This window comes from Oenanthe melanoleuca, chromosome 14 (genome assembly GCF_029582105.1).
Source record: "Oenanthe melanoleuca isolate GR-GAL-2019-014 chromosome 14, OMel1.0, whole genome shotgun sequence".
NCBI classification, from domain to species: domain Eukaryota; kingdom Metazoa; phylum Chordata; class Aves; order Passeriformes; family Muscicapidae; genus Oenanthe; species Oenanthe melanoleuca.
Window position 1 is genome coordinate 14,337,257 of NC_079348.1, and position 14,010 is coordinate 14,351,266.

Here is a 14,010-nt window from a genome sequence, read left to right on the forward strand (position 1 = left end):
GGGGCTGTAATTCCAGCTGCTGGGCCAGCTCATGGGTGTGTTAGTGGGGTCATCCCTGTGCTCCAGCAGAAACTGCAGGTGCACCGGGCCTGCAGGCTGTGGGCCCTAAACACGGCATTAATGAACTCATTAACATGGTCCCAGCAGGGTCCCGGTGCTCAGATCCCCCCTGGAGCAGCCCCACTGGGGCTGGGGGTCCTGGAGCATGGCTCATCTCATTGGAGGGATTTGGGGTTCTGCTGCACAGCTCATACCTGAAGGGATTTGGGGTTCCACTGCTCAGTTCATCCCCAAAGGGATTTGGGGTTCCACTGCTCAGTTCATGCCTGAAGGGATTTGGGGTTCTGCTGCACAGCTCATACCTGAAGGGATTTGGGGTTCCACTCCTCAGCTTGTACCCAAAGGGATTTGGGATTCCACTGCTCAGTTCACACCCAAAGGGATTTGGGGTTCCGCTGCACAGTTCATACCTGGAGCAGCTGGATGGTCCTGTTGTACGGTTCCACAGGGGTTTGGGGTCCTGGAGCACAGTTTGGGATTGAGATGCCGCAGTGTGGTTTGGGTTTGGGGTCCCGGACACGGTTTCTCAGCAGGGGGATTTGGGGGTGCCCATTCACGGCGTCCCCGGTCCCACGTGCTCGCGCTCCGCTGGCCCCGCCCCTCCCCGCCGGCCCCGCCCCCGCCGCGCGCGAGCCGGGAGGGGGCGTGGCCTCGCACGGGCTCGCGCCGCGGAGGGGCGGGGCGAACGGCACCGGCAGGCGAGTGACGTCACCGCCCCGGCTACTGCGGCGGCGGCCGGGCTGGCTCTGCCGCTTCTCCGCGGGCGGCCCGGAGCGGCGGGCGGGCGCTGGGCTTGCTTCTCGGCGCCGCCGCCGCCGCCCGCATCCCCCGGTCCCGGGCAGGACCCGCGGCCCCGGCGCTCGGAGCCGCCGCTCCCCGGGCGGGGCGGGACCGGCGGGGCCGCCCCCGGTGTCGGCGGGCGGGGCCGTGCTCCTCGCACAAAGCCGTGAGTGCCGCGGGGAGCGCACCGGCACCGGCACCGCCCCGATGTGAGCGGGGCATGGCCGCGGGGCATGGCCCGGGGCGGGCGGCGGCGGGCGCGCGGCGCCGGCGGTGAAGATGGAGCCGCGTCCGCCTGGGACCGAGCCCCCGCTGCCCCGGGGGCCGGGACCGGGGCCCGAGCCGCAGCTGCAACCGGAGCCGGAGCTGGAGCCGGTGCTGGCCTTCCAACGGGAACTGGAGCCGCAGCTGGAACCGGAGCCGGTGCTGGAGCCGGAGCTGGCCTTCCAACGGGAACCGGAGCCGCAGCTGGAGCTGGAACCAGAGCTGGAGCCAGAACCAGAGGCGGACCTAGAACCGGAGCTGGAACGGGAGCTAGAACCAGAAGCGGAGCTGGAACGGGAGCTAGAACCAGAAGCGGAGCTGGAACAGGATCTGGAGCCAGAAGCGGAGCTGGATGTGGAGCTCTGGGCGCTTGAGGCCGGCGCTCCCGGCGCGGGGCCGCCGCCCTGGTGCCCGGGGGAGGCCGCGGGCAGCCCGGGCCCCGCCGAGCCCCCGCCGGAGGAGGAGCCGCGCCTCCGCCCGGTCTTCGACGCCCTGGACCGCGACGGCGATGGCTTCGTGCGCGTGGAGGAGTTCGTGCAGTTCGCCACGGCCTACGGCGCCGAGCAGGTGAGCCCCGGCACCGGCACCGCACTGCCCACGGCGGCTGTCCGGGTCCGGCAGAGCGGCAGTGTCCCCAAGGGCAGCGCTGGCCCCGCTACCGCCGCGGGTGAAGGACACGCGTGGCCCGGCGGGATCCTCTTTGTTCTCCATCGCTGCCGCCTCGGGCACATCCCCGCGGCCGCTCCGGGCCCCCGGGTCACCTCCAGAGCGGGGAGCATCCCTGCCCCGGCAGGGGCCGGACCCGGGTGATCCTAAAGGGCCTTTCCAGCCCATTCCCTGGTTCCCTGCTGCCTCGCTTAGCAGGGTTTGACAGCCTGAACGTGTGTTTTCCCCTTTTCTGCTGCTTTGTGCTCCTTTGAGCCGCTGCTCCCCTGCCGCAGATCAGAGGGATGTAATTTGGAGCTGCCTGGGCCGACCCAAAATGGAGCAAGCTCCGGCAGCGCTCACCAGGGGATGGAGATGGGTTTGTTGGTGTTCCAGGCATTGGCCTGGGCTGGCATCGCTACCAGGAAAAGAAGATTTCTTTTTTAAGGCGTGCAGGTATTGCTGTGCAGTTGCCCTGTGCCTGCCCGGGTCTGCTCTCCCTTCCCCATCCGTGGCTGCTGCGCGGGTATTTAAGTGCCATGACAAAGCAAATCATGTGCGAAGGAGGCTTTTGGTGGAGGAGGGCTTTTTATCCCTGTCCTCGTGCTGGAAACACCTCTCAAAGATCAAACGAAGGTATTTGTTTTAGAAAAAAAACCCTGCAAAGGCGGCATGGAACTTCTTTGTGTGTGCAGAGGGTCTCAAGGTGCGAGCACAGGTACCTCGGCTGCTCCTAAATTCCTAAATCCTCTCTTCTGCCCTGTCCTGTGCTGTCCCCAGCAGAGGCAGCAGGAGCAGACAGTGACTCCTTGGTGTCCCCTGGCGTGGAGCAGCCCAAGGACGTGGGAAATGGGGACAGGAGGTGGCGTGTGCGTGGCAGGGACGTGGCAGGTGGCTCTGGGCGTGCTGGGTGGGGATGGTGCCAGGGCTCCAGAGGGGCCTCACTGAGCCTGGGAAGCACTCTGAGCTTGGCCTGGGGACTGGCTGTGGCTGTTGAGGTCACCCCAGAGCTCAGGGGGGGCTCCCCGGAGGTTTTGTGCCACTGGATTCTGTCCGTGTGTGTGGATCCATCTGGGAAAGGCTCCCTGTTCTGTCCTGCTGAGCACAGCTAATGCTGCCTGTGCTCCATAAATGATGCTTTGGAAAGCCATCTCTGTGCAGCCAGAGGCTGGTACAGGCAGCTCTTGGCATGCAGGACAGCTGGCTGCTGGCACAGCACCGTGGGGAGGCTGCTGTGGCAATGCCTGAGCCAGCAGGTGCTGGGCAGCCCAGGGCACTGGCAGAGGTGATGCCTGTGTGTGCAGGAGGACTTGGTGTGAGTCTGCAGCTCAGAAATGACCAGGGCACGCTGAGGGAGGAGGAGAAGGGCTTGGTGATGGGGTCTGTGAGCTCCTGGCAGATCATGGAACACGATATCCTGATGGGAAGGGTCCCACAGGGATCATCCAGTCCAGCCCCTGTTCCTGCACAGACACACAACAATCCCACCCTGATCCCTGCCCAAACGCTCCTGGAGCTCTGGCAGCCTTGGGGCTGGGCCATTCCCAGCACCCTCTGGGGAAGAACCTTTCCCAAAATCCAGCCTAGCCCCCCTGATGTGTGGAGTATTAAAGGCAGGAGTTCTGGGGAAGTTCTCTGACCTATTTAGCGTGAGGCAGCTGGGACCTTTGGAAAACAGAGATCCAGCTCAGGTGGAAGTTAAAGGGGAGGAACATCCCAGTGGGTGAAACAGTGTTAAAGTGACTGAATGGGACCCTCAAGGTGTAAATAAAGGTTGTGCCACAACCAGGGCTGGGCTGCTGTGAGAGGGGTGGGGGTTTGATGGCTGGCTGGATAATCACAAAGTTAATGAGGAACAAATTCTTGCTGGAGGTACCTGCTTCCTTTTTCCCTCCCTTCTGCCCACAGGGGTGGAACAAATGGCTAAATTTGAGCATGACAAGCAGCTGATTGCCGAGGCTGGAGAGGGCTGAAGGGTTAAGGAGAGCCTGTGTGTGTATCCACATGGACGAGGAGCAAGTGTTGTCTTTAGCAGTCAAACACCAGAGGCATTCATGGGCTGCTGAGTGAGCGCTGTCAGCTCGTTTGGCTGCAACAATTATTAGCTAAATGTCACAGGGAAGGCACCAGCTGCCGTTTATTCCACAAACACCATGGGATTGGGGATTTCTGCTCGGGTGAATTGAGTATTTTTCTCTCCATGGGGATAAAAAAAAATGGGATTGGGACAGGGTTTTGCTTAAGCAGCTTGGGGTGTTGGAAGGCTGGCTGGGAGAGATCTGTGGTCTGGTGCTGGCTTGGGGAAGAGATCAGGGCCAAGATAAAGGCAGTTTGTTTTGATCTGCAGTGATAACACTTGATAGGGACTGAGGCTCTTGCCAGAACCTTCATCTTCAAAGGGCTGATGAGAGGATGGTGCTGGGGTGGCACCTGGGCCAGGGTGGCCTTGGGATGCTCCTGCCACAGCCTCTGCCAGGTCCAGCATGGATTGTTTGCCACTTGAAAGGCTCCCTTGGACCCCTGATATGCTCCATGGATTTACAAACAAGATGTGGGACAGAAAGGTCTTGAGGACAACTTGACTTTTCATCCAGAACCCCTGGACTGCTCCCAAACCACCTGGGAGGCAGCTGCCAGTGGTGCTGTGTTTTTATTCCTCCTTCCTCCCCTTTCTCCCTGCATTTCTCTGGGATCTGATGCTCCTTGGAGCCACTGGCTGGGACAGAAGTAAAATAGGAGTAAGATTGGCTTAAATAGCGAGCAGGGATGTGGGACACACATGATGTCACTTTTTTGTCACCTTGTAAAGCAGGAGAGGTTGTGTCTTGCACTTACCCAAGGCCATTGTGCAACTGCTTTTGGTTTAAAGTTTTATTTCACAATTTATTTTTACACGTCTTGCCTGCTGTATCCTTGCATTGTGGCTGTCTGGCTGGGGTCAGAAATCTCCCTGGGTTTATTTCCAGCAGGCCCAGAGGAGAAGGAATTGTTTGTAAGGCTGAGGACAAGCGTCCTGCTGGCACCTTGGGTTGTTTTTCCTTTTTTGTTTTCATCTAACAGACAATTGGAGAAGGAGAAGCCTCTTGCACCACATGATCTCACTGCCTTGGCTCAATTAAGAGAAATCCCAGAGGTTGTCAAACTCACTTCCAAAGGCTCCTGTTCCTAGGGATCTTCAGCCTTTTTTATTTTTTTCCCCTCTTGGCTCAGTTTGAGCTTTATTTCAGTGTGATTTGTTTTGCTTTCTTTAACATTTCCATCCCTCAATACCTGTCCTGCCACCACATCAGCTCATCCTCAGCTGAGCTCTCCATATTCAGCTTTTAACTCTCCCTCTGGGGATGTTTTCTGAGGGGTTTTATCAGGTTTGTTGTACTTTTCCCAGCACTTTCTCAGCCTCCTGGAATGGGGTGCCCAGCCTGAGCTGAGAGCTGCAGAACAAATCCCATTTTGGGGCTGGCAGGGATCACTCCAGACAGCAGCTGCAAAGAATCCTGGAGTTGGTTTTTATTTTTGAGTAAAACAATCTGAAAATCTGGCAGTTGGTTTGTGCAATGAGGTCTGGAGAGTGTCAAACTGCAGCTTTTCAGTGGTTGACCCCTGTGGTGATGCCAGGCTGGCTTTCCCTGCTCCCCCTGGGGAGTGTGAACCTGGATCCAGGATCCTCCTCCTCCCATCTCTCAATGCTGACATTGCATCTGATTTGGGATGTTCTCCCTCTTCCCCTTGCTTTTCTCCCACCTCCTAGTGAAATCTAATGATCTTTGTCATGAGGAAACCCCAATTATTTTTTTTTTAAATTTTCTGATGGTTCTTACCCAGTCTGAGCAGAGGAAGTGCTGGTTTTATGAAGAGATTTCTAAAATTATCTGTGATGGTTTCACAGGCGAGTGAGGCTTAAATTGCCTCCAGCTGTGCTGCTGCTGCTGCACCTTCCAGAGGCTTTAATTGCTGTTTAACTTCATAGAATATCCTGGCTTGGAAGGATCATCCAGCCCAGCTCCTGGAATTTGGTTCCTGCTGTGGGGAGGGGCTGGGATGCTCTGGGTGTGCAGGAGGTGCCCATGGACACCCCTGTGTGCTTTGGAACTGCAACAAATCTGAAATATTTTGCTTGCTTTGACCAAGGGCCCAGTTTTCCCCTTAAAGAAAACCATGGCAGGGAATTTGTGGGTTTGGGGAGATTGGGTGGGAGCCCTTTCCTTGCCTCCTCCCTCCTCTCCTCCCTCTTCAAAGGGCTTTTACCACCACCAATAAATAACAGGTCTGTGTGCTCCAGGAGCTCCAAGACAGGAGTTTTTCTTTCTCCCTCAGCAAGGAAAACGCTTCCAAACCAACATATTTTGTGTAATTTTGGGCGAGGTGGTGGCTGGTTTGCAAATTCCATTTTCAGCTCACTTGATTCACTTATAAATATCCCAAAAGACTCCAAGGAAGAGACAATCCCTGTGCTCCCAGGTTTTCTCAGCTGCTCCTGCTCAGGTTTGGCTTTAAGCTGCTGGGATGGAGGGGAGGGCAGGGGCAGATCAGAGCTCTGTGCTGGTGTGTTTGTGGCTGGGATCAGATGGATGGATGGCTTATCCCAGTGGGATGGAGCCTGGCAGGACTGTGAATGCTCAAAGCAGGGTTTGTCTGCCTGGGCTGGGAGGAGGGTGCTGCTGGTAATTTTATCCCAGCTACCAGTTTATTAAATCAACCTTTTTATTCTGCCTTGCTCCTTCAGGTTGAGAGTGCAGTGAATGCAGAGTGGGATGTGGATTTTTGGGAGAGGGACTCTGGAGGGACAGGACACAGGGAATGGCTCCCACTGCCAGAGGGCAGGGCTGGATGGGATATTGAGAAGGAATTGTTCCCTGGCAGGGTGGGCAGGCCCTGGCACAGGGTGCCCAGAGCAGCTGTGGCTGCCCCTGGATCCCTGGCAGTGTCCAAGGCCAGGCTGGATGGGGCTGGGAGCAGCCTGGGATGGTGGGAGGAACTGGATATGATGGAGCCCCACATCACAGGGCTCATTTTGAGCTGCTCCTGCCTGCAGAGCCCTCTCCCCAAGCATTCCCAAGCTGCTGATACCATTATGTAACTCAGCCCAGCCAGTAATTGATAATCATTACAATTGCCCACAGAATTCCTCCCCACTTTATTCCTGTTTGACTTTCATTGACTTGCTCATTGTCAGAGGAATGATCTGCCTGGAACCCAGGGGCTTTGAAGTTTTAATTCCTGCCTTTGGAATTTTGCAAAACAAATGAGTTCCCTTTATTCTCAGCCAGCTTGGGCAGGGAGAGCTGCTTCTGCTGGGCCACCCTCAGTGTCCCCTCTGCCACGGGAGCAACATTTCCCCAGCTCTAGGGTGCTGCTGGCAGTGAACCATGGCTTGTTTCACCCTGTTCCTTATGCCTGGCTCCATCTTTCCCTGATTGCTGTGTGAATTCCTGGCCTGACACCCTGGGCAGGTCCTGCTGAGCCCTGGGGGAGCAGTGCTGGCCTTTCCCTCTTTGGCTGTGTAAATTCAGCACCCGTGGAAAATGGAGGTACAAAGCTGCCAGACTGGTTCTGCTGGGCTGAGAATCAGGGGAGCTTTGGGCTTGGAAAGGAGCTCTGGGAACACTGAGTCCAACTGTTCCAACACTGCCAAGGCCACCACTGAAATGTGTCCCCAGGGATGGTGACCCCACCACTGCCCTGGGCAGCTGTGCCAGTGCCTGACCCTTCCCATGAAGGAATTTTCCCAGTATCCAACCTAAACCTGCCCTGGCACAACTTGAGGCTGTTTCCCCTTGTCCTGTCCCTGTTCCCTGGGAACCAGCCCAGTCTGCAGGACACTTGTGTTTCCCTCCTTGTCCCAACACAGGCAGAGCCCTAAAGCTCCTCAGCTTTCCTTTTGCACTTTCAAATCTTTCCATCTTCCAGTCCCCTTCCCACACTGGGATGGTGCTGAGGGATGATGCTTGAGGCCTCCCAGCAGAGGCAGGAGAAACATCAGGGATCTCATCAGGCTGCTCAGATCAATCTGTGTGTCTGTGCTTTGGATCTTCCAATATTTGGGTGGGAAGGGACCTTAAAGATCATCTCATCCCACCCCTGCCAGGCAGGGACACCTCCCACTGTCCCAGGCTGCTCCCAGCCCCATCCAGCCTGGCCTTGGGCACTGCCAGGGATCCAGGGGCAGCCACAGCTGCTCTGGGCACCCTGTGCCAGGGCCTGCCCACCCTCCCAGGGAACAATTCCTTCCCAGTATCCCATCCAGCCCTGCCCTCTGGCAGTGGGAGCCATTCCCTGTGTCCTGTCCCTCCATCCCTTGTCCCCAGTCCCTCTGCAGCTCTCCTGGAGCCCCTTTAGGCCCTGGGAGGGGCTCTGAGGTGTCCCTGGAGCCTTCTCTTCTCCAGGTGAGCACCCCCAGCTCTCCCAGCCTGGCTCCAGCCCTTGGAGCATCTCCCTGGCTCCTCTGGGATGACTCCAGCTCCATGTCCTTATGTTGGAGGCCCTTGATGTGCTTGCTAGCAGGAGAACACCTCCAGGCTGAAGGAGAGCTCTGTGTGACCAGGGAATCACAGTTCCTGTCAGTGATCCCTGGCATCAGCCTTGTTGTGGGATCCCAAAACTTGCAATCCCAGGGAATAGCCCTGGGGATGCCCTGGAGCATTGGGAATCCAGCCTGAGCTTTCTGCCATGGGGACAATTCCTCCCAAAGAGCCCCTGGTGCTGAGCTGGGTGCTTGGTGCTGCAGGAGCCCAGATCCCTGGGAGTGGTGCTGGAGCCTGCCCTGGCACAGGGCTGTCCTGCTGCTGGGGCTGGACTGGCTTTTCCTCAGGGGCAGTGGGGATGTGGGAGCCTCAGAGGGACAGGGATGGGCTCCAGCACTGCTGGCTTGTGAATCCCTTCTGGCTGTGGGCTGGGCCAGGCACTTTATTCCTGGTTTTGGTCAGCCTGGAGGTGTCTTCCTGCTGCCAAACACATCAAGGGCCTCCAGCATAAGGACATGGAGGCACTTTATTCCTGATTTTGGTCAGGGCTTTTCCCCTCTCTAGGGAGGAAACTGCTCCCTAAAAAAAAAGCAGGGAATTGTTTATGCGATGGGGAAAGCTCCAGCTCCTTCCAGTGTGAGAGCAGATCCCCTTTTCCTGGGGATGCCAGTGACTAAACTGCCTTTGCTCCCTGTTGGCACATTCTGGGATGCTGTTGGAGCTGAAGCACTCAGGGACAGGGGTGTTGGGTGGGAATTTGTGTGCTGGCTGAAGTGACATTAATTCCTGAGTTCCCTTGTGTGTCCTGGTGTGTCCCAGCTCCATGTGGCATGGTGACAGCTCTGGGGATGTCCTGTGGAGCTGCCAGGGTCCCAAGGGTGGGCTGAATGTCCCTCTGTGTGACAGCAGCCTCCCAGTGCCCCATTTATTTATTTTTAATGACACATTGTGGTTTTGCAGAAGGAGGAGTTCCCTCTGTGCCATGTCCTGTGCAGAAATGCCAGGGCTGTTAGGGGGTGTTTGAGTCACTGCTGCTGCTGGGAGGGATTTTCAGGCTGCCCTGAGGAGGAGGAAAGCCAGGGGAGAGGACCTGTGCTGGGAGCTGCATCATCTGGCAAGGCCAGTGTGGAAAATCCATTTGCCAGAGTCCAGTGGGGAGCTGGGCTCCAGCAAAATGTGCAGGAAGTGGAAGGAGCCCAAAGCAGCATTTTTTAGAGAGAAGCAGCTGTTGGGGCAGGAAGCAAAGGGTGAGGGCTGCAGTGGGCACAGGGAGCTGGGCTGGGATCCATGTGGCTGCTCCTCAGTCCCACATTCCCAAAAAATACAGCACAAAACAAGGGGCTGTGCTTGGAGAAGGTGGATCTGTACTGAATAGGGGAATAACATTCAGTCCCACCTTGGCTTTAGGGGCTGATCACCCTCTGAGGTTTCACCACTGCCTTTGGCTGGGGAAGGATGGAGAGGCAGCTGCTGCCTCCCTTTTGCCTGGCCACATTCTGTATTTTTTCCAGGGGAGTGGCTGTTCTTCACCCTGCTCACTGTGTGAGTGTGAGGAGTTTACAGCTGGGGGAAAAGACAAAATTTGGATATCCTTGTGGAATTTTGCTAAATGGATGCAGCAAGCAGCTAATCCTCTCCTGGCTGCTTGGAACTCTGAGACTACTGTCCTGGCAGGAGCACAGCAGAGGGAAGGTTTGGGGAACCTTCCCTGAAAGGTCCACGGGGAATTTTGGAAGCTTTGGTTTTGAACAGGAGAGTGCTGGAGGTCTTGGTGTGGGACAGGAGGGTTCTGGGTGTGCACCAGGGAATTCTCTTGTACTCTGAGCTGCACCTGCAGCCTGTGTGGAGCATCCATCCCTTTCTGGCAAGGTGGGGTGGCTGAGTGTGGGGGTGTGCTGGGTTGGTGTGGCCAGCAATGTGTATTCTCTCACCATCTGTTGAATCCTGGTGGGGCAGTGATTCCTGATCTCCTGGCACATATTATCTGCTCATGGGCCATCTTTAAACCAGCTGGGCAATCATCTTTATCTTTTCCACAACCCACCCTGGCCCATTCAGTCCCACTACATGACTGATAAAATTCCATCATCCCACTGGGAGATGCTCCAGCCAGGAGGAGGAGCCAAGCCTTTCCTACCCAGATAAAAACAGATTTTAGACACCAAGGTACCATCTTTCCACTGGATTCCAGAGGAAAACCAGACCTTTCCACATCATCCCTGGACCTTCAGAGGAAACTGCACCTTCTCCAGGAGCACTGCTTCAGCTGAACCACATCTGCCCCTGCAGGAGGATGCAGCCACCATTGAATGGGACTGTGCCAACACCCTGACTGACTGATGGGTGTCAGCTTGGATTCTGACTCTGGCAGGGCTGGGATTGTTCTTTATAATACTGTATTTCTATTTTAATTTTCCCAGTAAAGAGCTGTTGTTCCTAATTCCCATATGGCAGACAGCTGTCCTTCCCACCAAGACAGTGGGTGAAGGAGGCTGCTGGTGGCACAGGCAGGGCACAGAGGTGTCCCCTGGGCAGGGCAGAGCCATGGAGCAATTCCTGCCTGGAGGATGCTCAGGAGGATTGGTGGTGATGCCTTTGGGCTTCCCAAACTGTGCATGGCACCTCAGCCTCTGCTGCCTGCTCCAGGAATCTACCTCTGAGCCTTTGATCCCTTCTGGGCTCTTTTTCCTCCCTCTGGCACGTCTGCTCTGTGTCCTTCACACAAACAGCCCTTTCTGGAGCTGCCTGAAGGGGTGCCAAAAGGAGGGGAGGAACTTGAAACATCTCTAAAAAAAATAAATAAGTCTTTATGCTTCTGGTCTCTGGTCCAGGCTTGTTTGTGTCACAGCTTTGCTGGGCAGGCAGGTTCCTTCTCTCCTGTCCAGCTCGTGTTTGGCACTCCCTGCCCTGAGCTGTGTGCCCAGAGCCTCCAGCAGTTACAGGCTGAGGGTTCAGCTCTGCCCCAGCATCCAGGAGCTGGAGCTGCTGCAGAGAGTCCAGGGGAGCCAGGGAGATCAACAAGGGCTGGGAGATCTGGGGGAGAGAGGGATTCAGGGACACTCAGAGCCCCTCCCAGGGCCTAAAGGGGCTCCAGGAGAGCTGCAGAGGGACTGGGGACAAGGGATGGAGGGACAGGACACAGAGAATGGCTCCCACTGGCAGAGGGCAGGGCTGGATGGGATATTGGGAAGGAATTGTTCCCTGGGAGGGTGGGCAGGCCCTGGCACAGGGTGCCCAGAGCAGCTGTGGCTGCCCCTGGATCCCTGGCAGTGCCCAAGGCCAGGCTGGATGGGGCTTGGAGCAGCCTGGGACAGTGGGAGGTGTCCCTGTCACTATTCTGGGATTCTGTGACTGTGATCCTGGGTTACAACCTGTCCATTGTGCTTTGGGGAGGGTGGGTGTGCCAGGCCAGTGGGAGGGTTTAATCTGGGATGTGCCATGGAAGTTTTGCACCTGGAGGGGAGCACAGGGAAGCAAACACCACAATCCTGGATTTTTAAGGCTGGACAGCCTCTGTAACCAAACATCACACAAACACCTGGGTTTGCTGCAGGGCACTTTGCACAGAGCCACACGAGGCAAAACATTCAGCATCTGAAAATCTGAAAATGCCTAATCCTTGGTATGTGACCTCCTGGTGTGTTTTATTGTGTTGCTTTTTTTTTTTTTTGTTTTTGTTTTTTTTGTTTTTGTTTTTGTTTTTTTTTTTTTTGTTTTGTTTTTTTTGTTTTTTATTTGTTCAGATCAGCTCCAAGCCCTGGGTGGCTCCGTGTCCCGGTTCTGCAGGACACACCCCGGGGTGGCTCAGTGGTGGCACTTGGCTCTTCCCCCAGGGTAGCTCCATCCTCCTGCTTTATCTAAGCAGTAACCTGGCACTCAACCTTTCTGTTTCTTGCTTTAACCGGCCTCCTGCCACCAGCAGTGTTTGGAAGGGTGAGAACAGGTTTCCCTTGTCATCAGCAGAACAAAAGCTAGAAACAAAAGCTTGGAGGGTGGAGGAAGAGCCCTCTTCACGTTCATTAAACAAATAAATGTTTAGAGTAGAGCATGGTGGCTGCTGAAGCCTTTGAGCACTTAGGGAGTGACAGGAAACCTGGAGCACTTGAGACAAACAATTAAATTTGGATTAAAACCACCCCAGCGTAACTTATATCCCTGTTAATGTTTCCAAACCATCCTTGAAGTTGTTTGTTTAAATACATTTTTATGCTCCAGTGGCAACAATCGAGGGATAATTTGGAAATGTCACACTTGGCATTTGAGAACACACTTAAATACCACAAATTGAGGCTCCTGAAGCCCTGGTGAGCACAGAGGTGTTCCTGCCTCCAGACATCCCTGGAGCTGCTGGGGTTGGTCCAAAAAGGTCCTGTACAGAGCAGAGGAATTTCCACCAGCAGGTAAAATACCCCAAAATTCCAGATGTGAGTGGTGCAGATGGTGAGATCTCAGCTCCATGCTCTGCACCAGGCCTGGCTGGATCTGTTTGTCCTGGTTTTGTGGCTGTGGGCAGGAAGGATGTGGGTCCTCTGGTTTTTTGGCTGCCAGCTCTTTAAAACATATTCTGGCTTTTTTTTTTTTTTTTCTGCTTCCTGGTGAATTTTGAGTGTTTGAAGGAAATTCTTTTCCTCTGCAGGTTCCCAGTGTGTGGAGGGAATCTGGTCCTCAGCACCAGGGCTGGTTCTTGGCTCACAGCTGGCTTGGAGATCTCTTCCTTCCCCTTCCAAAAAATAAAATAGGGGTTTGGTGGGGAGGGAATGCTCTCCTGTATTTGCATCTCTGCACTCTGGCATTTCCTGGGGCTTTGGGAGGGGCAAGGCTGGGGGAGAAGCTGCCCCAAGGAGGTGATGCACAGCAAAGCTGTGGCAGGCTGGGAAGCTGTTCTCTTGGATTAATGGGACAAGGAGGATTTGTTAGGAAAGTGGGTGTATTAAATGGCAAGATCTGGTCTTCCCCTTGGGAACTTGCTCACTTTGTTCCTTCTCTGTGTTGGTTTGTGGGTGATCTCTCTCCCATTCCAATGCTTTTAATACTTGCAGGCTTATCTTTACAATAAGTATTCCTCCTAAATACAGGAGATTTATTCCCTTTCTGCCTTACATAGTAGCTTTGATTGTTTCTTCTGTGGCAGGAAAAGATGAGAACAAACCAGACTGGCTTTGGGAATTGTGTTCCTGGCTTTGGGAATTGTGTTCCTGGCTTTGGGAATTGTGTTCCTGCCTCTGGGAATTGTGTTCCTGGCTTTGGATGGGTGGATGGATGGATGGATGGATGGATGAGCTGAGCCCTCCCTGCACTTTTTATTGCTGAAATTCCCTCAGTTTGGCACTTCTGCCAGTGGGGTGCTCGTCCTTGTCTCTGCAGAGTTCAGTCAGGGGAGAGTAATTAAAGTTACATGAGAAGTACTGGGATTTTCATGTCCTGTCTCAGTCAAGCAGGAGACCCAGGATTCCTTTTTCTTTCTCCCTTTTCTTCCTCCCTTTTCTTCCTCCTTCTTTTCCTCTTTTTCCTCCTTTTTTCCTCCTTTTTTCCTCATTTTTTCCTCATTTTTCCTCATTTTTTCTCCTTTTTTCTCCTTTTTTCTCTTTTTTTTTCTCCTTTTTTCTCCTTTTCCTCATTTTTTCTCTTTTTCCTCCTTTTTTCTCTTTTTTCTCTTTTTTCTCCTTTTTCCTCCTTTTTTCCTCCTTTTTCCTTCCTTTTTCCTCCCTTTTCCCTATTTTTTTCCTCTTTTTTTTCTCTTTTTTTCTCCTTTTTTCCCTCATTTTTTTTCTCCTTTTTTTTCTTCCTTTTTTTTCCCCTC

At 54.7% G+C, this 14,010-nt stretch overlaps 1 protein-coding gene across 2 annotated transcripts in view; it reads left to right on the forward strand.

Annotated features, from left to right (window-relative positions):
* Positions 1–934: 934 nt before the first annotated feature.
* The window catches only part of RAB11FIP3 (RAB11 family interacting protein 3), a 71,665-nt gene continuing 58,589 nt past the window's right edge, over positions 935–14,010 (forward strand). The window contains exon 1 of one of the 2 annotated variants that reach the window (XM_056503071.1): positions 935–1,671. In XM_056503071.1, coding sequence (XP_056359046.1) covers positions 1,120–1,671 — 552 coding nt within the window. In that variant the 5' untranslated portion in view covers positions 935–1,119. The remainder of the gene's footprint in view (positions 1,672–14,010) is intronic. The other variant, XM_056503072.1, reaches the window with a different exon arrangement.